The sequence below is a fragment of the Musa acuminata genome, chromosome BXJ3-6 (assembly GCF_036884655.1).
Source record: "Musa acuminata AAA Group cultivar baxijiao chromosome BXJ3-6, Cavendish_Baxijiao_AAA, whole genome shotgun sequence".
Lineage (NCBI taxonomy): Eukaryota > Viridiplantae > Streptophyta > Magnoliopsida > Zingiberales > Musaceae > Musa > Musa acuminata.
The window spans coordinates 33784320-33809351 of record NC_088354.1 but is presented as its reverse complement, the minus strand read 5'-3'; the positions used below and the strand labels follow the sequence as shown (position 1 = coordinate 33809351).

The 25032-nt window shown below is 38.4% G+C and overlaps 1 protein-coding gene and 1 long non-coding RNA gene across 5 annotated transcripts; one reads left to right on the top strand and one right to left on the bottom strand.

The window, feature by feature from the left end:
• Positions 1-1694: 1694 nt before the first annotated feature.
• On the top strand, positions 1695-5263 carry LOC103989798 (uncharacterized). 4 transcript variants are annotated; one of them, XR_010497644.1, is made up of 6 exons: positions 1695-1951; positions 2741-2863; positions 3183-3345; positions 3446-3502; positions 3626-3861; positions 4653-5263. It is a non-coding gene; the product is annotated as an uncharacterized LOC103989798 (long non-coding RNA). The 4 variants fall into 4 exon arrangements; XR_010497646.1 differs by lacking the exon at positions 4653-5263 and having other exon boundaries at positions 3293-3345; positions 3626-3862; XR_010497645.1 differs by lacking the exon at positions 4653-5263 and having other exon boundaries at positions 3192-3345; positions 3626-3862.
• Positions 5264-5868: 605 nt separating this feature from the next.
• On the bottom strand, positions 5869-18687 carry LOC135641209 (uncharacterized). The gene is made up of 4 exons (XM_065156406.1): positions 17007-18687; positions 14930-15385; positions 12029-13864; positions 5869-9568 (listed from the first exon to the last, which is right to left on the bottom strand). The coding sequence occupies exons 1-3, from the start codon at positions 18402-18404 to the stop codon at positions 13598-13600; spliced, it is 2121 nt and encodes a 706-aa protein (XP_065012478.1). The 5' UTR covers positions 18405-18687; the 3' UTR covers positions 5869-9568; positions 12029-13597.
• Between the last annotated feature and the right edge of the window lie 6345 nt (positions 18688-25032).

Genomic DNA, 25032 nt, shown 5'->3' with positions numbered 1-25032 from the left:
TGCATGAAAATCTTGGTAAGTCAAGGGAAACCTGGAATCGTAAAATATATTTTAATTGTTATGGATACTGGAGCTTTTTGTAGAACGTAATCATGATGTCGAATCAGGAAAAGTTTCTTGTCTCCACCTTACGTAATTTTATTGTTTCTTTGTTGTGTTATCATTCTTGTTGGTGAACTTAGGTGCTGATTTGTGGTCGAAGAATTAGCACGGTTTGGTTCACGGATCGATGTCCAAAATTTTCGATGTTTGAGGGTATATCTCTTAGTCAGTTGAAAGAAAAATATCAAGGTCGAGTTGGATTGGGGGTTGGGAAGGTGGCATCGTCGATCAGTTTGCAAGGAGTGCTTAGGCCGAGCTGGATCGAGGGTCGGGGCGATTGCCTTCGGGGGTGATCGAGTTCTTGCACACGGGCTCTGGTCGGGGGAGTTCTCGACTTAGGCCCCTCGAAGATTAAGTCAATGGTTTCTTTATGTTCACCTCTCTTTTCCTCCCCTGACCGGGTGCTGATTGAAGTTTTTATGCCGTTGCCCGAGGATTAATCATACGTAGATTTAGCATGACAATTGATCCCCCCGAGTGATTAGATGATACCTTCGTGTGACCGTCGTCCAGTATGCACGGAACGGTGCCATGCGGCGTTGTCCCGAGCTTTCCGAGACGGGACTTGGCGAGGGGGCACCTCCCTATACGGGCTCCGGCTCAACGTGGGAAAGCAGCTCTCGTGTTGATTTGGTGGGTGCGTGATGCAGCGTGGGTCATGACGTGGTCTAGATCCAGAATGTGACTTTTCAATTCTCATGTTTTCAGAACTCATTAAATGATATATTTAGGTTCCAATGGAACTTCGTTTTGTTTATTTACGGATAATATGGGCCGGCCTGCTAAGGAGGAGTCAAGCTTTGTCTTGGCCCGTATGGAATGTTTGATGGGCAGACAATCTCACCGTCCATTTGTTTGGGCCCTAATCTTGAAGTTTCCTCATCAACCCGTGCACGTGTCTCAATCGCGCTTACCATTTCTTTAAACCGAGGCATCGGCTCCCCTGTACCGTCATTCCTCCTTCACCGTGTGCCTGGTTTGATCTTTTCCTCCCTCTCCCCGTCGCCCTCTCTCTTTGAGGAACCCTTACTCGCCCTACAACGTCCTCGTCCTCGTTGGAGATTTGGTTGTCCTCACCCTACGATATCCTTCCTCTTGTTCGCCTTTATGATTTGCATGCTAAAATTACGGTTTGAAATTGTATCCACCGTGTTATTTTTGAGATTATCTTGGGATCTTGTCACCACGAAAATGTGACAACGCAGTCGGTTGTACTCTAATTTTCAAGATTTTTGGTTTCTTGGATTAGGAATGTTGAGTTGATCGTCGTATTTGCACCTTCTGTTCATGACTCTTCCGACTTCTCATCAAGAATGACCGGAGATCCGTACCTTAATTTTCAAGATTTTGATTTCTTGATTTTGTAATGTTGATTTGATAGCCGGATTTACATACTCTGTTCTTGATTCTTCCGACTGCTCATCAAGAAAGATTGAGGATACAGTTGGTGACACTTTTTGTGGGAAGCCCTCGCATTTGTTCTTGGCGTTGGTATAACTTTCTTCTTGTTTTGCTACTCGGACAGAAGATTGATCTAATTCAATTACAGGTAGATATTTGTTGAATGATGTGAACCTTAACAAAGAAATACTGGTCATCAGAACATTTCTATCTATCATATTGCGTTGAATGCCATCCAACGTCAGCATATAAGAGTTTCATCTGGTGATCAAATCTCAGTTAACAGGTGTTCTCCACACCAACTAGCACTCGTACATGTCTAGTCTAATGAGTTGTGCTGCTCTTCTAGTATATTCTTTCAGATTTGTTCCTCGGGATGAATTTAAGCTGGCACTGCTCACATTAGAGTTTGGATTTTGTTAAAGGAAAGACTAATAGAACTGAGCAAGTAAGGTTTTCTTGAAACTTTTGCGTTAATTATATTTCATGTTTGAATGCTGATATTATAATCTACAAATCTTGTTTATGTTGTAGTTGGATGCTGTATTTATCGCTCAATGGCTTCAAAAAAGATTTATTGACCAGATGACACATCCATACCATTTTTTTGAATTAACTTAGATATCGACCAGCTAACATCTTCTATGATTATATATATATATATATATATATATATATATTTGCATGCAGTATATGATGGTATGACCAACTTGCTTATGTTGCTTAGCTAGTTGGCTGATTCTTGACTAACATCCACTGACAAATGGAAATAATCTTGTATTACAGGGCTTGTTCTTTTGGTTTGTATCTGTATTAACTTACTGTGACTCGATGCTTTTTGTAATGTTCAATGCTTCAGGTTATTAGAGTATGTAGTTATTGGACCATGTTTTTCGAATTTGATTTCACAGACATTACCGGTTCTCCTGTAATGGCTTCCTACAAAGATTCTGTTCTTGTTTACTGTATTAAGCTCCTCTCAAACTCGGTAACGAAAAAAAAAAGAAAGAAAGCTATGTTATGTGTGCTTGTCTTTTCATGTACTAAACTATAAGTGACCTATGTGTTATCTCTAGTTTCAACTGTGCCAAAGTTGCTTATTGTGATTTTTTTTATCAGTGAACTATGCATTATGTATAACTCTTTTGTTTGTTATATACACAAGGCATACATTTAAAAATTGCATGCTGAATTGTGTTGCCTTTTGTATGTTTGCCATGTCTTAATTATTGTTCAGGGTAAGAACGTGTTGGTACTTGGGACGACAAGCGAGATGGAATTTCTGGAGTCTCTTGGTATATGTGATGCATTCTCTGTTACATATCATGTTCCAAAATTGAACAAGGAAGATGCCAAGAAGGTAAACGAACATGCATGTAGATTTGTATCTTGTTTTAGCTGGTACCCACTTTTAACTCTTAAGAGGTGTACAAAAGGCTAGAGTAGTATTAGTCATGTCCATTTTTTATATTACTACTTATAAAGTCTAAATGAATAGAAGCATGAATATATACTTAACAGGGCAATTAATTGTAGGATAAATATAAAATTCTCTTGGACTTCTTATATATGCTTGCCAAGTTCCATTAGATTATCATCTCTTCAAATAACTTTGAATCAATGTTGCTACGATTTACAAGTTTTATGATCGTCCTTGCTGGATTATGTATTTCCTAAAGGTTTTTTAGGCGATGGTTGGCGGATCTGAATCCAACCAGCTCAGGGCGGCAATGTCCCTACCAGGTGTGTATATTTGCTTTTGACCTTAACTTGTGAAACCTCTGTCCAGGTGCAGGTCCAGGAGAGCAGTTAAGGCATTCGGAGACCTGCAAATTAACGCAGGTCTAGCATCTTTCTTGTCCCTACTTATGTATTTATTTAAGAACTTTTTTTCATCTTGTTTGTTGCAAGATCCAATGGTTCGATGATCCTTCTTTTTCAGAGACCAGCGACGTTCTCGTGTTGAATGGTAGTATTTTGGTTCAGCCACAACCGAGAGGTATGGTTGAGCATTTTTGCTTAAAAACAATATTGTTTTGCTTTTAAATAATGATATCAAGTCAGACAAGTAGTAGATAAGGGCGAGCCGGAAACCTGAGGTGGTTATCTTCTGATTAAAAAGGTGAAAGGTGCTGCGACGAAGACGAGCAACATGCTAAGTTTAGTCCACCCTCCAGGATTCGAGATCTTTTTGCGACGAAGACGAGCAAACGAGACGAGAGAAATTTACGTAACATACTTTGTCCGCCTGTAGCTGGCGGCAATTGAACAAACAAGGCGAGACAAAAAAAGAAAAAGAAAGTAATCATACGACTTTGGTGCGAATCTTCAGATCCGTCCTGCCTCGAGTTCTTGCTGGTATGTCGGCCGCTTTTTTAGCTTACCTTTTCTTGTCTTATTTGGCTGGTAATTTGATTCCTACCTTCTCCCCCACCCCACGCATCAGTATGATTTAATGTTCATGTTATGGCTTAGAGCTATGAATAAGATACAGATGTCGTCATCAAGTTTAGGCGGAACACACAATAAAACCAGATGGGTAGATGGCATCAGAGAACCAATACACCTTGGCTTTTGTCCCCAGAGAACACAACGGAAAATCACTCAAATATAAATAAATTTGATACAAGGAAAAAAAAATGTAAATACGAAGGAAAAAAGGATAAATGACTTAAAGTATTTACTTTTAGTTTTTCTCGTAGAGCACTCATCCCTCAATAAACAATAGTAATGAATAAATATTTCTTTTTGTTATAAATAGAATTATTAAGCAAAATTAATCATATTTTTTTTAAAAAATAAATATGATAAAGATGTAATAAAATGGTGATTTCGTAAGTATATGACTAATTATTAAAATGATCTTGAATAGAATCAATATAATCTAACTTCAAAATTTTTTAGTTAAAGTATAGTATTTTACTATTTGGTGCATCACTGCAATGACATTGGGTTTAATTAATATTTATCACTAATGAGTTTATTTAACGATTTTATTATTCGTATTTATAATATATAAATGGTATTACTATATGATGTTTTGTCTTCATAATTAATTATATGATTTTTTTTTTATTTTTTATAGTATTCATAATTTTCTAATTTCTAATATTACTTTTAAAACTATTTATATTTTGATTGTTAAAAAGGATAAAAAAAAAGAAAGTTTACGTCGTGAAAGAAGGCAAATCCCAGTAAAAAAAATGAAAGCAGATGAACGAATTACCTATTGGACTCCAGAATTATAACCCAAAGTACAGAGGAGGACGGAATCCGACGTACAGAAGAGCTTCCGTGTCAAAGTCTGATCTAACTAAACCAGACTTGGAATCCAAAGTAAAAGAGGCCGACTGAACACGATCACCGCACTCAGACACGAGAAGACGACGAAAGAAAAGAAAGCTTCCGTGTCAGAGCGGTCTGCCTTTCTACCCCGCATCGGGAAGGGGAAACACAAAAAAAAAAGATCAGGAAGATGATGCTGACACGAGAGGTGGAAGGAAGTCTACCGCTCTCCCATAATGGAGATTCCTTTGGATGCTTCTCCCGGTGGCGTGTGTGGAGCACAGACACTGAATGTGGTCCGTCGCTCCAATCCCTCACGTAATCGGGCCGTCTCCGGCTATAAATAACCCCCCCCCCGACCGAGCGTCTAACCAGGAACGCATACCACACCACAATTTGTTGAGCCGTTGTGCTTGTTGCCTCTCGACATGTCGACCTGCGGCAACTGCGACTGCGCTGACAAGAGCCAGTGCGTGTAAGTTCTCTTCCTCCCCGCCCTCCCACCGCTTTGCCATACACACAACAAATATGCATGAGGGTTGAGTTTAATATTGACCACAAGAACTTGGGTTTGCTCCTGCAGGAAGAAGGGAAACAGCTACGCTACCGAGACTGTTGCGACCGATAAGAGGTATTATTGATCTTGTCCGCATGATGAAATTCCACACAACATGATGACTCAGCAAACATGATCCTTTTATTCTTGAAAAAACAACTCAAAACAGAAGTAAAAAAAAAACAGAGAATATATCTGCGATTATTTCTTTTTGAGTGATGTGGAACTCCATGCCATAGCTTAAAACTATTTTCAAAGTAATGATCAAACCTACCGATGGGCGGCGTATCCCGTTGTACTATACCCCACTATATTACCTTAAAATTTTCAGGAACACGAGAATCTTATGGTCTGCAAATTCTTTTAATTTGATTAGGAGAGAGAGAGAGAGAGAGAGAGAGAGAGAGAGAGAGAGGTTCTCTGAGACAACACATATTACCTCTTGATGAATTAGTAAGGATGATTAAAAGTAAGCCATCTAAAGCAGAGTAACTACTTACGTTTCTTTCATGTCATCTCTTACAGCTACTTGGATGCTGTAGTCGATGCCCCAGCAGCTGCCGAGACGGAGGGAGACTGCAAGTGTGGTCCTTCCTGCGCCTGTGTTGACTGCCAATGTGGCTAGTGACAGCTTCTTAGCTAGTAATGACAATATATAAAGAGTGGATTTATGTTCGAGTAAATAACTTGGGGCTTGCAATGGCTAATCGTTTATCAGTGTGTCATGATATCAGATGGGATAGGGTTGTGTCTGCCTTGTCTACATTTGTACTGTTATCATAATAAATAAAGAATTATTAGTATTAATTTGGTTTCAGGTGATAACTACTGCTCCTTTCAACCGAATCACTACTGTTACGTGAACAAACATGCACGATTCATGAACTGAAACTTCGTATTCTTGCGATGCATGAATCATGCATGTTTGATCACGTAATAGTAGTGATTCAGTAGAACGACTTTTGTCTATTTAACTTCTGCTTTGGGTTGCAAAAATATGTTCTTCCTGATTCACGAAAGAGGGTGTCCATGAGCATTCGGCTATTGAGCGATGTTGGATGAGGTCTCAAAGGGAAGAATTTATGCTTAGGACTCTGAGTTCGATGGTTGCCACCGACCTCCTCAAGTACCAAGACACATACCCTTCCTTCCAAGGCCTATCCAACATCGTTCGTATCGTCGACTTCACCCCTCCTTTGGAGGCCTCATCCAAGTCATCTTACTGTAGTGATGATGAAGATGGGACAGCATCAAAGAAGCTTTGCAGTCGATGCTGATATCTCACTCCCTATTTGAAAGGCCTACATGAGGTAAATATTACTTACATTCATTAATAAAGAACAAGAAAATAAACAAGCAGTTGAAACATCATCTTCTTAGAGGCCGGAAACACAAATGGTTGAAGAATAACTATATCATCGTCAACATAATAAAGAACAAGGAAACAAACAAGCAGTTGAAACATCATCTTCGTAGAGGCCGTAAACACAAATGGTTGAAGAATAACTATATCATTGTCAACATAATAAAGAACAAGGAAATAAACAAGCAGTTGAAACATCATCTTCTTAGAGGCCAGAAACACAAATGGTTGAAAAATAACTATATCATCGTCAACATAATAAAGAACAAAGAAACAAACAAGCAGTTGAAACATCATCTTCGTAGAGGCCGTAAACACAAATGGTTGAAGAATAACTATATCATTGTCAACATAATAAAGAACAAGGAAACAAACAAGCAGTTGAAACATCATCTTCTTAGAGGCCGTAAACACAAATGGTTGAAGAATAACTATATCATCGTCAACATAAGATAGAAAAATTTCCAATGACAAGGAGAGGATTTAAAATCCTAAACAGCCGATGAAGTATCCTATTTTGATTAGAAGATAAGAGTAATGACACAAGAACTCCGCATTATTGCCAATCTTAGAAACAACTTTTTTGAGAGAGCCTACCAACTTGATTCATGAGATCAAGAATAATGTTAAACAAAAAAGAAACAATCATCCAGATCGACAAAACAACAGGTGAGAGCAGAGGTGCCAATCAAGTACTAAACTGCACGCTGGCCATGATGCCATTCAATAAAATAAAGGATGACTAAATCAATACCCAAATAACTGATGTCTGCTTAAAACTACAGGAATATATCTCAAATATCAGTTCCAGAATAGATGCATCATAACAATTAAACAAGTGGAAGCATTTGCTGATAAACTGAATTCTCCTTTCAAAAGAAGAATTCTAATGTAGAAAGAGGTCACCAAGATCTTCTGCGCCAACACAATAAGCAGCACAAAGCACAAGCCAGCTATGATCTAAACTTCCCAACTCATCTGAAACTATCAGCTTCCAAAGATTTAAGCACTTGTTCTGGGATTTTTATAATGGCTGATAAAAAAATATTTAATGTAAAACATAAAAACTTTAGTGAATGCCTGCAAACTAAGAAAATAAAAATAAATAGAAAAAAAAACAGTAAATAGAAACCTCTTCCTTGCTCAAGAGCCACTGCCGCATGCCGTGAAACCTCTTCCTCAATAACACCTCTGTTGGATATACCTAATTTTACTCTAAAAAAAAAAGAATGACGAAACTCCACATGGACAATGGATCGAGATCTTGATCTTATATACTTGTATATCAATTTGATATGTTTATTAAACTCAATCCTAAAAATGATCCCACGATATAATATATTGATATACCATATATCATTAATACATCAATGTAGTGATGATTATAGTCTAATCATTGTAAACCACATGTGCCCGAGACAGCTCCTAGAGCAAGGATGATTGTAGCGTGTACTGGTACGGAGCATGGATAATGTCAGAACTTCTATTTTCACCATTGATTTATTGCTCTGATCATAAGATTGATCACCGTATTACTGTTCGGAGAAGTGTGACCAACTACCACCATACTATTATTGGTCGTAAGATTCTTCTTAATATGATGACTGTGAATACGATGAGCTTCGCTATGTGTTTGCATCGTATAGGCTCTATCGCATCGTGCTATCTATGTGGCATTTTGTACAAAGAATGTAAAAAGGATGCACATTCTCTTGTATGTGTTGCAAGAAATAAGGGTGTCTCTTGTACATGGAATGGTGACTTGCCCTATTACCATGACCTCACAAGTATTTTGTACTCACATGGTTAGTTTTTAATACAGTTATTTTCTTTAAAAAATAATCCTAACATAGTTTGACCCATACCTAACTTGTATCTATATTATAAATTAGACATTAACTGTTGAGTGATCTACCTTATATCTATACCATAATCAATTAACAAAAAGTTCAAGAATACTCATACTCAGTTTGCACCTACAACAATATCCATCTATAGTTAACCCAACTAAAATATAAAAAACTAAGCTAAATATTATCATGACCCGAGTTTGATAAGCGAACTAATTTATCAATTTCATTTGACCTAAATCACTGACAAAAATGTTCAAACTAAAGTTAATATTAATACAACCAATGTACCCTTATAAATTAATCTTAATTAAGTACTCAATGTCGGATTAATCGAAGTGCTAATGTATTTTATTTAGAGTCATAATTATTATCAGATAAAGATATATGATTTTCATATATAAGTTGAAAACACAAATTTGATTCCTAAAAAGAAAACCGTCAACTATTTAAGCATAAGGCAGCATAAGATTTATGATGGCACAAGACTATACCAATAGAGCTATTTAAGCATGGCAAGTCATAAGATTTATGATGACAATGTCAATAGAATCAAAAGAAATGCATAAATTTGCTTAAACATATAAGCTAAAGCAATTAATTGAAAATAGAATCATATTGTTTAATCACAAAGTAAACATATAAGCTAAAGCTTTAATTGAAAGTAGAATCATATTGTTTAATCACAAAGTGAAAAACCTTTAGCTCCTTGCCATTCAACAGCTTCCGCATCTGGCGGTCCATAAAGCAACATTCATTTCACATGCTTGATACCTAATCTCGAGGATATAACAATCAGAAAGGAATAAAGACTTAGACATTTTTTATGTTGATAACTTAAAAGTATGCACAAAAATAACTTATCAACAACATGGGGAGGAAAAACTCGAGAAGCAAATGCTCGTCGAAAAATTTCAATGAATCCAACGGTTAGTCCTCCAATTCCTAGCTTCTGAAAGTTGAACTCTTTATGATGGAAAATTTTGCTGCTGGCAGCTTCACGCTGATTAACTGTGTAAATATATAAAAAATGTTATCATGATTTACCTATGGAAAAGATTATACTCTAAAAAAAATTGCTAAAAGATTAAATAAAACAAAAATATAAAAAAACCTTAATGCCTGAATTTGGAGAACCAAACACAAAATATGTCTATGTGGATATTATTCCTCTATCCATACCTTTGGATTCATCTTGGCCCCCACTATTAGAGCTTGATTAACTATAAATATATAGTTTGTTCCAAAATATTCAAATGAGACTCTTTCACCTGTTATTAAATGAATTATCAGATAGTCGCAAGATAAAACTCTGTACCAAATCCCAGAGCTTGGCTATTATAGAAGCCACAGGTAGGACTATAATGTGTTAGGATGATTCTTATTGTAATACAATAAGCAACAAAACGAGTACAAAATAATGCTTAACCTTGGTAATATACTAATTAAATATCCTGAAAATGAAACCATTTAGTATATGGATAAATAATGGTTCAACTGAGAGCCATTATATGCGTATTTAACAATTTCACTCATCCCCAAGTCTTCAAAAGTGGATCCATTCACGCAAGAGGGATATAAACTTAATAATAACAATAATTCCACAATAGATCTCATTCAAGATATCAGAACAATCAGCGATTTTGGTGTGGCTCAACAATATAATTGTAGAACATTTGCCACAAAATTGAAATAACATAACCACTTTGGAAATTAGCATTGGAAGATCAGATTTTGGTGGATTAATATTTAAGAAATTGATCTTGAATTTTTATCTGAAGAAGGTTCACATTGTTGATAACTTTGTCATTGAAATGTCTGGTAAAGTTTTTAGTTGCAGAGGTTAAATTCATTGCAGACAAAAAAATAGAAAGAAAACAAGAAACATGGGTTAAGGAAGAGAAATAAAACAAACCAAAAAGAAAAGTGATAAGGTCTGGAAGCCAAAAATGAACTTACATAACTTTTAAGTCATTCTCCAACAATCTGTTTTTATGGAAGCAGATACTCCTCCACTTATTATTACTCAACCTACGTTTCCTTTCCACTTAGAATATCAATTTGAAAGCAAAGAGAAATAACCAGTTAATATTCTCCCTAATATAACTTAAAGCATACTTTCTTTATTAAAAGGATTCGACCTCCACTCAAGCTAACCCATTATAGCACTATCTACACAAATGAGTCCCGCATACAATGTATCTGGATTCTGGAATCTTTTTATTCCAATAGAAGACTATAAACATCCATAAAAGAGTATCTAACAATATTAAACAAAAATCATGTATCAGTAAGACTTAACTTAGACCAAAACAAGCCTCATTTCAATTTAATATAACTTAGACATATATACATATACACACATATATATATATATACATATGTGCATATATATATACATACTTACATATATATATATATATATATATATATATATTTATTTATACATATGTATCTATGTATATGTATACATATACACACACACACACATATATACATAAATACATATGTACATATATACATACATACACAAACGTGTGTATACATACAAGTACGCATTTATGTATACAAGAGAACAGTTTCAATCATGTCTATTTAGTTTATCGAACAACTAGCATCTCACTTACATGTCATTGAGTTGCATAGCAACAGAAAGATGCCGTAAAGATGAAAGATTTTAAGATGTTCACTTTCCGTATGTATGTGTATTTTGTCTTTTATCTTTCATTTTCTTAAAAGGAAGTAGGCATAATACAGCAGTCCTCTCTTTCTCGTTCTTTTTTTGCATTAATCTCATTTTCTTTATATTTCACATTTACTTTCTTAAAGTCTTCATAAAAAGAATTAATGGATTTCCAGTTCTGTAGGTACTGCCTAAAGGATTATAGCTTCCAACTCCTTTTGATTTATTCCTTGAGGCATTCATAGTTCACTATGATCAAACAATCAGTTCAGTTTAGCCAAAAAAATCTCACCTTAAACAAATTATAAATACCAAATAAAGCTGCCCAAAATTTCTGCTACTTAGTTCAAGTTATAAACAAGTCTCAGATATTCTCAAATTTAACTAAACCGCCACTTTCCATGAAAGTGGTCCGCTCAACTATAGACATCTAAATGGAGACCATTAAACATACGTGAAAAATTATTCTACAAAATTCTACACAATTAATCTAGTCAAGTTCTTACATAAAATACTCAAAAAACATATCTTAATATTCTCCCTGCATAAATAGAGCACAATAAATTAAAAAAAAAGAAGAAACTATCAGTATTCAGAATATTTAATTTAAAGGCCGATATAAAAAAGAAATTCAACATCAGCCAAGTAGCTAAGCCACATAAGCATACGTGGTATATATATATATATATATATATATATGTGTGTGTGTGTGTGTGTGTGTGTGTGTGTGTATAGAAGATGTTAGTAGATATATAAGTAAATTCAAAAAAATGGTATGGATGTGTCACCTGGTCAATAAATTTTTTCTGAAGTTGAGAGACAAGTACAGCATCCAACTACAACATAAACAAGACTTGTAGATTATGATATCAGCATTCAATCATGAAATACAATTAACACAAAAGTTTCAAGAAAACCTTGCTCAGTTCTATTAGTCTTTTCCTTTAACAAAATCCAACTCTAAAGTGAGCAGTGCCAGATTAAATTTATCCGGAGGAACAAATCTGAAAGAACAAAAGCGAGGGCTTCCCACAAAAAGTGTCACCAACTGTATCCTCAATCTTTCTTGATGATAAGCCGGAAGAATCATGAACAGAGTAAGAGTAGCATCCGGTTACCAAATCAACATTACAAAATCAAGAAATCGAAATCTTGAAAATTAAGGTACGACCAACCGGATCTCCGGTCATTCTTGATGAGAAGTCGGAAGAGTCATGAACAGAAGGTGCTAATACGAAGATCAACTCAACATTCCTAATCCAAGAAACCAAAAATCTTGAAAATTAGAGTGCGACCGATTGCGTTGTCAAATTTCATGGTGACAAGATCCCAAGATAATCTCAAAAAGAACACGGTGGATACAAGTTCAATCCGTAATTTTAGCAATGCAAATCATAAAGACGAACAAGAAGAAGGATAAAGTAGGGTGAGGACAACCGAATATCCAACGAGGACGAGGACGAGGACGTTCTTGGACCCGGGTGCGGCGTACTTGTCAAGATCCGTGGAGGAGCAGTAGGCGAAGTTGGTGAGGAGCAGATCCTGGCTCGGCGTGTTCACCACGATCATTGAGTCGCCCACCGACGAGGGGCCGAACCCGAACCTCCCCCCATACGAGATCGAAGGGGGGAGGGAGAGAAAGGACTGGGCGAGTAAGGGTTCCTCGAAGAGAGAGGACGACGGAGAGAGGGAGGACAAGATCAACAGACTCATGATGGAGGAGGGAGGCGGTTACAGGGGAGACGATGACTTGGTTTAAAGAAATGGGAAGCGCGATTGAGATATGTGTTGTTCGTTTAAAGAAATGGGAGACTTATTATCAGAAAATTAAAGTTTGTAAAGTTTATAGTGATTAAGCCAGACAATAATAAGTATTACCAACAAGACATAATAAGTATTACCCACGTCAGCATCTTTTCAGAAGCCCGCTGGCAGGTCAGGGGTGATGTCAGCATTTGGTTCGTAAAAACCAAATGTAACACACAGATCAGTAGCAAACATCTGCGTCGACCATTTCGCAATGCATTCTCAAGATCCTAATAGAAAAAGAGGGAATAACAAGATTTTTATACATCTGATGAACAAATCTAAATTAGATAAAAAAAATTGACCTAGTAAGACTAATACTTTCCTCATACTACAGTACAATATGGACATTGGCATCGACTGTTTATCATGGACATGGATGCATGCAGGAGTCCTATCACATTGGAGAGGCTGAAAGAAGCTTAGCCGCAAATGAGAGAAAATTTTGACATCAACCATGGTGTATGTATACTCTGTTACTAGATGAGCTACAAAACACCATAATGGAGGAGCAAAAATCCAATAGCGCGCAGGTAGACAAGTTATACAAGTTAGGGCAATCGGGGTTTTGAGCTATTTGCATGCAAGGGAGTTCTGAGCTTTTGGATCCAATCGAGTAACCGTTTCTTGTGATCCTGGCAGGTCAAGTGTTGAAGCTGATTTAATGTTCCATCCTGAGTGACAGCAGATTGAAACTGCTCCAATACCTTTACAATCTGCCAAAATTCGAGCCTCTTATCGGGAACTACTGCCCAGCATTGCTCTATGAGGGCGTGAAGAGGTGAAGGACAATCAAGAGGAATGATTGGCCTCAAGTTCTGAAACATTAAGAATATACTTTGAGCATCAGATACCTCTACTTCTCAAGAAGACATGGAAACTAAGATTAGATTATGGAACATGATAAAGCAGAGTTAACCTTATCCAATAATGACAACAACAGCTAAAATTTACTATGCAAAAGTTTAAAATCTTTCCTTTGGTAACCAAAATCAAAGTCATTTATAATTGATAAAGATGTAAAAGCACGGACAACCATTCAAGAACATGATAAATATATCAAGTGAAAATAACCAATGATTAGATTACTGTACCCTGGTAGTTTTATGGAAAAAAAATGAAATCAAAGTGGTACATATATAAATGTAACACATGAACCTTTTTCCTGGTTTCAGCTTTGGGTGGCTGGGTTGTGGAGGGTTTCCTTAGTGTGTGCGTGTGTGTTTTCTTTTTTCGTTTCTGCTGGGGGAATCTTCACATAGTCAATGAATAGTATCTTTACGATAAAGCAAGCCACAAAATTTTGGGGAAAGATTATTGATTCTTGTTCACTATATAAATAGAAAATGAGTGGTATTATCCATAACACCTTATGAACAAGATGGAAACACCATGATACTAATGCTATTACAAAAGCAAGTTCATAAACCATCCTCAGATAATAAGGGAGGATGGACCCCAAAACCCATGCTAATTTGTCTTTCTCATTCCAGGTGTATTCTTTAACTCTGTAATTTTCATAGCAAAATTTTCAGGAGGATTTCAGATTGTCATCACCAATTATTCTCATAGCATGAGTCTTTTTCATAAGAGGTGGTATTACAATTATTCTCCCATACACCTGCATGCCTGTGTATGCATGGTTGTCTTTTTAAAGCTTTTTTAAGCATACATATATTTACAAACCCAACTGGCTTTCTTACACTAGAATTTTTTAGGAAAAATCGTCTTTGTTGACTTATAACAAATGCTTATCATGATTGTCGAACAAGAAGTTTATTTCTAATTCTAGTATCAAAGTGTAACAAAACAGAAAGAAGTTTGATTATGATCTGAAAGTAGTTATACTTAGACAGAAATATTATGATGATGCAAAAATATACCTTATTAACCACTGCAAAAGCTGCTTGGATTGGTGTCATATCCTCATATGGAATTGTCCCTGTCACCATCTCCCACAGAAGTAAGCCAAAGCTGTAAACATCAACTTTCCGCCCATAAGGCTTATGTTTGATCATCTCAGGTGCCATCCAGCGATAAGTTCCAGGGTCCTCTGTAAGTGCGTCACAATATGCTTCCTCACATGCTATTCCAAAATCAACAATTTTAATGCAGAAGTCTTGATCAAATAGAATGTTCTCAGGTTTCAGGTCACGATGGATAACCCCTTGTGAATGAACATATTCCATTCCTCGTGCGATATCTAAGGCAATTGCAATTAATCTTTGTAAAGGAAGAGATTTGTGGTCAAGCTTGTGCAGAAATGCTCTTAAAGAGCCTCCAGAAAGATACTCAGTGATGATACAAAAGACTGGTGGCTGTTTATAAGCCCCTGCAAGCTGCATTACACCAGAGATAATCACCGAGCAAGGTTAGCATAGTGTTTGTAAATAAATAAATAAGGTTAACATCATGCCACTGTCTTGACTAGTCAAATTCCATAAACTATTTCAATCAAACTTTGTGACGGTGGTGATGTAACAGTCATAACACATAACTAACATCCCTACTTCGAGCATTCAGATTTCACAGAAAATGTTACCTTGCTCAACATTATTTATACAAATTTATTCTTCGAAGCAATAAGGGTACTAACAGCTTATAAATCTAAATGTCACTTGTCACCATCTACTGTCTTATTGATTATGCTAGTTTTTATGTGGTAGATAAATAGGAGTTGATAAGTAGTCAGATGGCATAAATATAAGAGCAAATAAAAGTGCACTAAGTTAACCAATTCTAGAAGCTTACGGTGTAGTTAGTTGATTTGTTTCACTTTATTAATCTCATATTATGTTGATGTTGCTGGTGACAAGATAGGTTACTTCAAAATGAGCAATGTGTACCTATGATATTTATCAACAATCAACATGCCTCATACCAAAATAATATAGCAAAAGTTGTCATATTTGGTCCCTTGACAGTGCTCTAGTGAAAAAGCAAAAAAATAATATAGCAAAAGTTGTCATATTTGGTCCCTTGACAGTGCTCTAGTGAAAAAGCAAAATGATTGTAGCAACACGAGGGGACGAGGCATCCTAAGATAGCCCACATTTGTATTGTAATTGCATATGTTATAACATGCCCACATTTCTCTTTATATCAGAGTATGAAGTGCATCACCAAGTGGCAGAATAGAGTCCTACAAATGAGTACTAAGTGCATATATAAAGTTCTATAGAAGACCAGCCCTTGACTAGTTATAGCTTATAGAAACCTTCAATCCTTGCCCTAACATAGCATTACATTATATTCTGTCTACAACATAGCATCAGTCACAGGTGTCATGTAAAGGTATCAACTTAAGGGAAAGTTATTTATAATCCCTTTGCAGAGTCTTGGTTCCACGAGAAGCAAGGATGTTGGAATTTGAGATCATCAAAAGGAGGATTCTTCAGTCCAGAATTTTGAAGTACTTGAGATCAAAGAAAAATAATTAACCAACTTAGTATGTGAAAGGTATAGAAAAAGCCCAAAGAAAATCCTAAGCATATTAATGACTCCTTTGTGCATAACAACAAAATTCTGGTAAATGCACTTGTCTGTTTAGAAATGACGGTTCATGGAAAACATTCAAGATCTAGCACATAATAAGATAAAATTAGCAATCATAGATATGTTTTGAATACATGATCAATAAAATAATCCAATTAATTTACTTAATTTATTTAGAGGCAAGCTTTCTAATGATCATGAAGTTATCAAAAAAATTACTTCACAAGACATTCTAGTTAAGAATTTTGTCAGGAAAACCTATTAGATTAACCTTTGATCTGGCTTACAGAAAAGTCCAGGATTAGTCAAATGTTGCTCAAGCTCATGGAGAACCAAGACAAAATATATATGACAGATTATAGTATAGTGTTATCATTAATTATGACCAGGTTGGATGCAGAACTACATGATAGAGAAGTGGTATATGTAACCAGAAGAAGGCGGAACCTAAGAGAAGGCATGCACCTTAATCACATTGCGGTGATCGAGATGTGATAACATTGTCACTTCTCTCGTGAACTGCTTCTCCAGTCGTGCAGCCATCACTCCATTTTCGTCATCATCGGGTTGACTAATCATCTTCACAGCAACAGGCTTATCGTTAAAGACACCGTGGTATAGCCTACTGTGAGCACCGCAGGCAAACCTAAGCCCAAAGTACAATTGGGAAAGATCGGCATTCCATTTCTCGGTCGTCTCCAAGGCAGTGACCTTCCCTCCCCCATGGTCGAAGCACCTCGCCCAAGAAGTTCCCTTCCTGGGCCTCGACTTATCAAAGGCTTTCCTCAGTTCCAAAGCTGTTCTCCAATCAAGCTCGTGATGCGCACGAGCTTTATCGCACTTTTTCCTCGAAGGCGGCGGGGTGGAGAATCTCCTTCCGATCGAACGAGCTTCTTTAAAGACCTCGGAGAGGACGGTGGTTGGAAGAGGTGATATTGACCTTTGCTTGGATTTCGACTCCCGCTCGTGACGGGAGTTGGCATCTGGTTTAACCCTTCCAGAAGAAGCAGCGCCCATCGTAGAATTCAAGCTCTCGGCTTTCTGATGAGAAACCGGAAACTTCGAGGTCGCAACCACGATAGATCGAGATGGGACTCCTTCCGGATAGAAGGAGAAATCAGAACACCTGGCGCTCCGGCTCTCAGCCTTCTTCAAGTCCAATCGATCGCCATCATCAGGTTGGGAACTCGAGCGGGAGTTGGCATCTGGTTTAACCCTTCCAGAAGAAGCAGCGCCCATCGTAGAATTCAAGCTCCCGGCTTTCTGATGAGAAACCGGAAACTTCGAGGTCGCAACCACGATAGAACGAGATGGGACTCCTTCCGGATAGAAGGAGAAATCAGAACACCTGGCGCTCCGGCTCTCCGCCTTCTTCAAGTCCAATCGATCGCCATCATCAGGTTGGGAACTCGAGCGGGAGTTGGCATCTGGTTTAACCCTTCCAGAAGAAGCAGCGCCCATCGTAGAATTCAAGCTCCCGGCTTTCTGATGAGAAACCGGAAACTTCGAGGTCGCAACCACGATAGAACGAGATGGGACTCCTTCCGGATAGAAGGAGAAATCAGAACACCTGGCGCTCCGGTTCTCCGCCTTCTTCAAGTCCAATCGATCGCCATCATCAGGTTGGGAACTCGACCCGTTTGCGGATATCTTCGCCGACGATTCCGCGCTCGAGTTCTTCAGGCTCCGCGAGGGATCAGAGCCAGATCGGACCGAGGACCTGCCCGAGAGCAAACACGCGGTATCCGAATTCGATTCCTTGGGATCCGGAAGCAGGACCACATCAGGGTCCGAGCTCGTTCGGTGGTGCGGCGTGTGGGAATACTTCGCCCTCAGCACCCAAGAGCTGCGCTCCTCCTCCATTCTCCTCCGCGCCGGGGATCAACGATCCGACCTCGAAGCCCTCGCAAGCCCTCGATTAGAGGGAACTCGAGGACGACCAGGAAGCGGACCCCAAGACGCCGCCGCGCCCGGACCTATCACGCAGTCGCCGGATCCCAATCTCCATCGCCGCAGATCGAACCCTATCAGCGTCGCGACGGGGCCATAAATCAATCGATTACCAAAAGGCGTTGCGCAAATAATGCGAAAGGCGAGCAAACGAGCAGCCCAACACAACGAATTAAAGGAACGGAACGAAAAGGGAGGGGGGCCGCAAAGCGATCAAATAGGAGGGACGAGTCGGGTACGGATCGGCCACTCCCGCGCCCGGCTCCTGTTTCCGCTTCGGTTTGGGCGTGTACGACACCGTACCTTATGCTGTGGCAGCTTGATCATTCACGTCCGCCAATTTTGAGGACATCATAGCCGTTCATCTTTGATCGAGGGGCTCCGTTCGGAATAAAGTCTGGCGGTGCGCGCGTGGGCTGTCTCAACCGGGACAGGACGCAGGGAGTTTCCTCCTCCTCCCACGTCTTGACGTTAGGAAAAGCCATGCGTTGACCGATTCCCACGCGGCGGTCCCTGCACGAGAAAACGATTGCGAGGGGGACCGGCCGACGCGGGGTGCGGTGCGGTGGGGTGCTAAAAACCGCGGTTTTTAGGGTCAAAGCACAAGGTCTCCGTTTCCTTCGTATTCCATCACGCGGCTTCGTCTCTGCTTGATGGACGGCTTTTCGGCTTCCACGTTTCTTTGATGCGGTGTGGCCAACCAGATCAAGTCTCAACGCGCCGTGTTCTTCGAGCGAATCCGGATAGTTCGATTTAGATCGTGTGCGTAGGAATATTATGATGTAAAAATATCAAGCTCTGGATATGACTCTAAGATGGATTTAGGGTAACTCCAACGTGGATCCGAGATGGTTTTGATATGACTTTGTGATAAAATTGAGGTAGATCCGAGATTGAAGGATTATAGCATAAAGATTTCTTTAAGGTATCATATGCACGAAGACTAAGGTCGAGAGATTTCTCGACTCGATTCATTCAATATTCAAGTTAGTAAAAACTAAGGTTTCCAAATATGGGTTAAAGTAGTTTTCTTCATCGAGTTGTCTTTGATCAGGATACACTTTCATACTTTCCGAGGAGGGAAAGATAATTTGTGATTATCTTTTTTTATTATAAAAGAGGAAAAGGAGGTTAAGATTGTTCTCTTTGTCGTAAAGGGAGAGAAAGGGTTGGTGTTTCTCTTTATTGTCATAATGAATGAAAAGGAAGTATATGCTTCTCTATTTTGATTCTTCGTATATGTACGTGAATGAAAGACAATATGGATCTTGTGTGGTAATCACAGGTTAACTATTGATAAATTTTCTATCATTTATTCTCTCTCGTAGGTATGCTTCGGGGCTCTAATAAGAGTGATTCGAAGTATGTCATTCGATATTTCCATCAGGGGAACTTCATTTTGTGGGTCAGGGTTTTCTGATAAAGATGTCTCATATACGTTTGGTCTTTTGTTTCTATTGTATCAAATTTTGGTATCGATCAGTTTTATTTTACTCACACATCTTGGGCACATTCGACCTTACGCTTCTGCCGTAGTGAATTTTCAATGTCGATCGAGTTTTCTCGACTCACATGTTTCAGGCACATTTAACCTTGTGCTTTGATCGTAGTTAATTTATTTTGGTACCGAGCAGGTATTCCATACTCACACGTCTCAAGCACATTTAACCTTGCACTTCTATTGTAGTAAATTTCAATACCGATTGAGTTTTTCTTATTCACACATCTCGAGCACGTTCTGTTGGAAAAAAAAAACTATTAAAGTGGAATATTATTTTCCCTCTTTGTGTATCAAAATGGATTTAATCATTAAAATACCAACTTGATATCCAAATGAAAATATCAACCAGCACAGCATAAACCCATAGAGCAATTAATCAATCACACAGTAAGACCAAATCTTTTAACGTGGAAAACTCAATGTGAAAAAAACCACGGGACCATAGTCCACCTCAAACTTCCACTATCAATAATAATGATAACAAGTTTACAGTAAATCTTCTCTAGAATAACTAGAGGATCATAATAACATCAAGAACATAGATCTTGGCTCTAGCATATCATCATATAGGATGAATCTCCTCAAAAAAGAATTCTAGGTCTCAGTGGGTATAGTAGGAAAGTACCTTAGAGAAGGTAAACTATAGATCAATACCATTAGGATTGTAGAGTTTGCTGCAAGGATTCTCCACATAAAATTTGGGCCAAAACTGACAACGTTTGGCCACCGATCGTCAAACAGAAAACTCAAAAACCTAATCTTTCTCTCATTCTCTCTCTCTCTTCTTTTCTCTCTCTCTTTTGCCGTGTGCTGCCGCCGTTCACTACACACGTTTTCTGCTCACGCTCGCTACCCGCTCACCTACACACTGCTATCTCCCCTGCATTCACCGCTATCTCCCCTACGTTCACCGCCCTATATCTCTCCTTTTAATTAGTGATTTGGGCTCAATAGGCCCAATTGTCCAACCCCACATATGCGTTGGACCCAACACATTCGACATTTCACATTTGCTATAGTGAATTTATTTTGGTGTCAAGCGAGTTTTATCAACTTACATGTTTCGAGCATATTCAGCATTGAGCTTCTATTGTAGTGAATTTATTTTAATGTCAAGCAAGATTTCTCGACACACATGTTTCGGGCATATTTGACCTTGTACTTTTGCCATGACAAATTTCGGTGTTGATTGAATGTTTTTTATTCACACATCTCATGCTCATTCGACCTTTCTCTTTTATCATAGCAAATTTATTTTGGTGTCGAGCGGGTTTTCTCAAATCACACATCTTAAGCACACTCGACCTATGCTTCGACCATAGCAAATTTTGATCTTTCCCATCAGAGCGAGTTTTGAATCTCTCTTTTGCCATGGTGTATTTTAGGTTTCTCCCATTATGACGGGTCTCAGCCTTCTCTTCGGCGTGGCGAATTTGCCAAGTCCTCTCTCTGCCATGGAGGGTTTCAGACTTTTCCACTATAACATGTTTTGAATCTCCCTACCATTGTGGTAGATTTTGGGTTTCTCCTGCCATTGCGAGTCTTGACCTTTTCTCCAACATGGAGGATTTGCCAAGTCCTCTCTCCACCGTGAAGGTTTTCGGACTTTCCCACTGTAGTAGATTTTGAATCTCCCTTCCGTCGCGGTGGGTCTTGGCCTTCTCTCCGCCATGGCAGATTTGCCAAGTCTTCTCTCCACCATGATGATTTTTAGACTTTCTCGTCATAGCAGGTTTTGAATCTCCCTTCTGTTATGGTGGATTTCAGGATTCTCCCATCGTGATAGGTCTCGACCTTCTCTCCACTATAGCAAATTTCAATTTTCTTTCATCATGATAGGTCTCGACCATCTCTCTATCATGGCAAATTTGTCAAGTCCTCTCTCAACTGTGGCGATTTTTGGACTTTTCGCCATAGCAAGTTTTGAATCTCTCTTTCGTCATTATAGATTTTGGGTTTCTCCTACAATGATGGGTTGCTAAGTTTTCTCTTTGCCATGGTAGGTCTTATATTTACCCTTTTTGGGATGTGTTCTTCAAAGGGACACCAGGTTAGATTATGAGAGGAGGGAGATAAGTCTCTTCCTTATAAAGCTCCTCTTCTAGTGGAGCTCATACCTTCATTCAAGCCCTTAGAGTTCCTAGTTCGGAGTCTTGGGAGCTTTTGGCTTTGCCCTAAGGTTTAGGAGCATCTCTTATTCATCTTTGTTCAGTCTTCATTTTGGCATTAATCCTGCTCTTCTGTTTTAGGTCAGAATGTCTCTCATTTCTTATACAAATTATTCTCACTCTTCTAGTTATTAGTCAGTTAAGATTTGTGCTCCATCTTCCGGTATCCCAACGGTGGAGGTGGTTGAGTCTTCTTCATCAAAAGAGGTTTTTCTAGCTGACTTGAGAGCTCTTCAGGATTTAGAGTTTATGAGAAGCTTTTATGATTGTGATTCAGTAGTGAGTGCACCTCTTTTGGATCGCCTAAGAGCTAGGTATTTCATCCCATCTGAGTTTGATTTGCAAGTTCTCCAACCTGGTCAGTGTCCATTTGATTCTATTCATGGGTCTATTAGCTTGTCTTGTGATACTCTCGAGGTGGGCTTTCGCCTTCCTTTTCATTCAATGATAGTGTTCTATCTTCAATGGTGAAGAATATTACCTTCATAAATGATACTCAACTCATAGTGTTATCTGAAAGTATTTATTGAGGAATGTTGGCATGCCAATATTGTCTCGACTTGTACCCTTTGTTAGGATCTTAAAGGCACTAAGGAGGGGAAGGGGGTTGAATTAGTGCAATAACATTTTTAACTGATTTTAAAACTCGATCGATAAATCAACATGTATCAAAAACTTGATATGTGCTTATTGATTCTCAAATCATATGATTGATTTTTAAATCATAGATTGATTAAGGATTAGAACATGTAAAGAATGAAAAGTTATCATTCTATATTTGCCTATATCATGATCTTCTAGCATAAAGACTATAAGAAGCTTACATCGATATTTGATGGGGAGAATATTATCAATCAATCATTATTCAACGCAGGACCTACATGTAGTGTTTAGACTAAAAGGAGATAGATACTACCCCCATTGGTCTATCCACACGAACAATAGTCCAAGATAGGCATTTATACACTACCTCCACCCCTATCGTCCACGTGGAGAAAAGGTAAGTGAAGATTGTTAGAAGTGGTTAAGGGCTGCTTTCTTGCAAGATATTCCATGTAAAATTTTATCTCTTTATGATCGGGTATAAAAACTCATTTTGGCACAGTTGTCAAGGGGAGATCACTTTTTACTACTCATCATCATACTCACTTTTTTCGGATAACTAACTTAGGTGTCGAAGGGATCGGGTTGAGAAACCTCTTTCGATTTCGGTCTTCATATAGGTGACACCTTGAAAGCTTGACATTTCCACCTCAAAAACACCTCAGACAATCCTATGCTCATAAGTTAAAACCATGTCGAGCTGACCAGGATGTTAATGACATTTTTTTCCATTTTTAAAGCTAGGAAGAGGGCCCAATATCACAATATCCATCTATTGATTCTCTTAATAAATGCTCAAGTAAAGATGCTTTACCCCCAACCCAAAATACTTTCACCCAAGGGTGAATCGAGTCTCTCACACCCAGGAATGACTTCGAGCCACCTACTCGCCTAACAAGTACATATGCTAACATACATGATATAGGTCGTCCCTCTACTTTTACTCCTATTGTCCTAATAGATGGTGCCACCAGTTCACTCATAGCCCTTGACTCAATTGCCATTGGCACCTGATATGATGCTAATATCCCAAGAGCAACACCTAAGACCTATCGAATCATGAACTGAGAGGGCACTTCGATCACCAACCATAAAATTTAGCATACCGCACCACTCTTAGTTAGCCCCACTTAATTTGGGGCATAGTAATAGAACTCCACAAAGGACTCCTTACATATCCAACCATACTCAATAGACCAACGTTTGGAGGAGATATGATCATAGTTCTAGTAGTCAAAAGGGGAAGTGCTAGTCAACCCGACCTCAGGTCAATTATTGTTCATCCAAAATAATCCAAGAGGAATCGATTCCAGTGAGCATTTATCTCCCATATTTAGAGGCATTTGATGGTAATGTCGATCTAATAGAGCACATTATAGTTTTTTGTACCTAAATATCTCTATATGGAACATTGAATGCTCTAATATGTTGTACCTTCCTAATCATATTAAGAAGCCTAACATAATAATGGTGCTTAAAGCCGTTTTCCATATGCTCTTTTACCTAGTTGGCGAGGGAGTTTGAACTTTACTTTCTAAAAAATATATGCCCTTGGCCTTCAACGATAACCCTCCTCAGACTTAGGCAGGGGAGGAAGATGCTCGCAAACTTCGTCATTTGGTTCATAAATAAGATTCAAGACGTAGGAGATGCTAATCTATCACTTATGATATAAACCTTGGGCTAAAGCCCTCTCATCTCTTTTAGTTGTTGATAAAGAAACTATTGGTAATTGTACTTGAGGCACTTTAAAGTGTCAATCAATATATTATTATCAAGGTAATACTCTTGAGTAAGCATGAAAAGTTATGCAAGAGTCCAAGCATCCACAATCAGCCTTGACCTTGAGATCACATTAGTGGAGGATAAATGAATGACCTGAGCTACCTCGCCCCAGGTTCGAGCTGACCCTCCTAAATATGATTATAATTAAAAATTTTCTCTAAATAAAAGAGAAAGGGCTCTACACGACCCTCACAAAAAATGAAGACCTCATTGACGAGAAGAGACATGTCTAAGTACTATTGGCTCCATCGAGATTACGTTTGCGACACTAAAAATTATTGTGACTCGAAATAACAAATTGAAGAGCTCATACGTTAGGGAGACCTTAGGTGGTTCATTCAAAAGTACTGAAAACCCTCACCCCGACCTCAGGGGCCGGTAGAGAGGTAAAATAATATCATCATTAGTAGACCTTCCTCAAGGGTAGACAGCTCCGTGACCCGTAAGGCTTATTCCCATGCTATCATTGAAAAATGTCCGAGGA

Coding starts and splice junctions, on each gene's coding strand:
- LOC135641209 (XM_065156406.1), bottom strand. CDS start 18,404: ATGGAGGAGGAGCGCAGCTCTTGGGTGCTGAGGGCGAAGTATTCCCAC. Junction 15,386..17,006: donor ATCACCGCAATGTGATTAAG/GTGCATGCCTTC, acceptor GGTGTAATGCAG/CTTGCAGGGGCTTATAAACA. Junction 13,865..14,929: donor CTTTTGCAGTGGTTAATAAG/GTATATTTTTGC, acceptor TTAATGTTTCAG/AACTTGAGGCCAATCATTCC.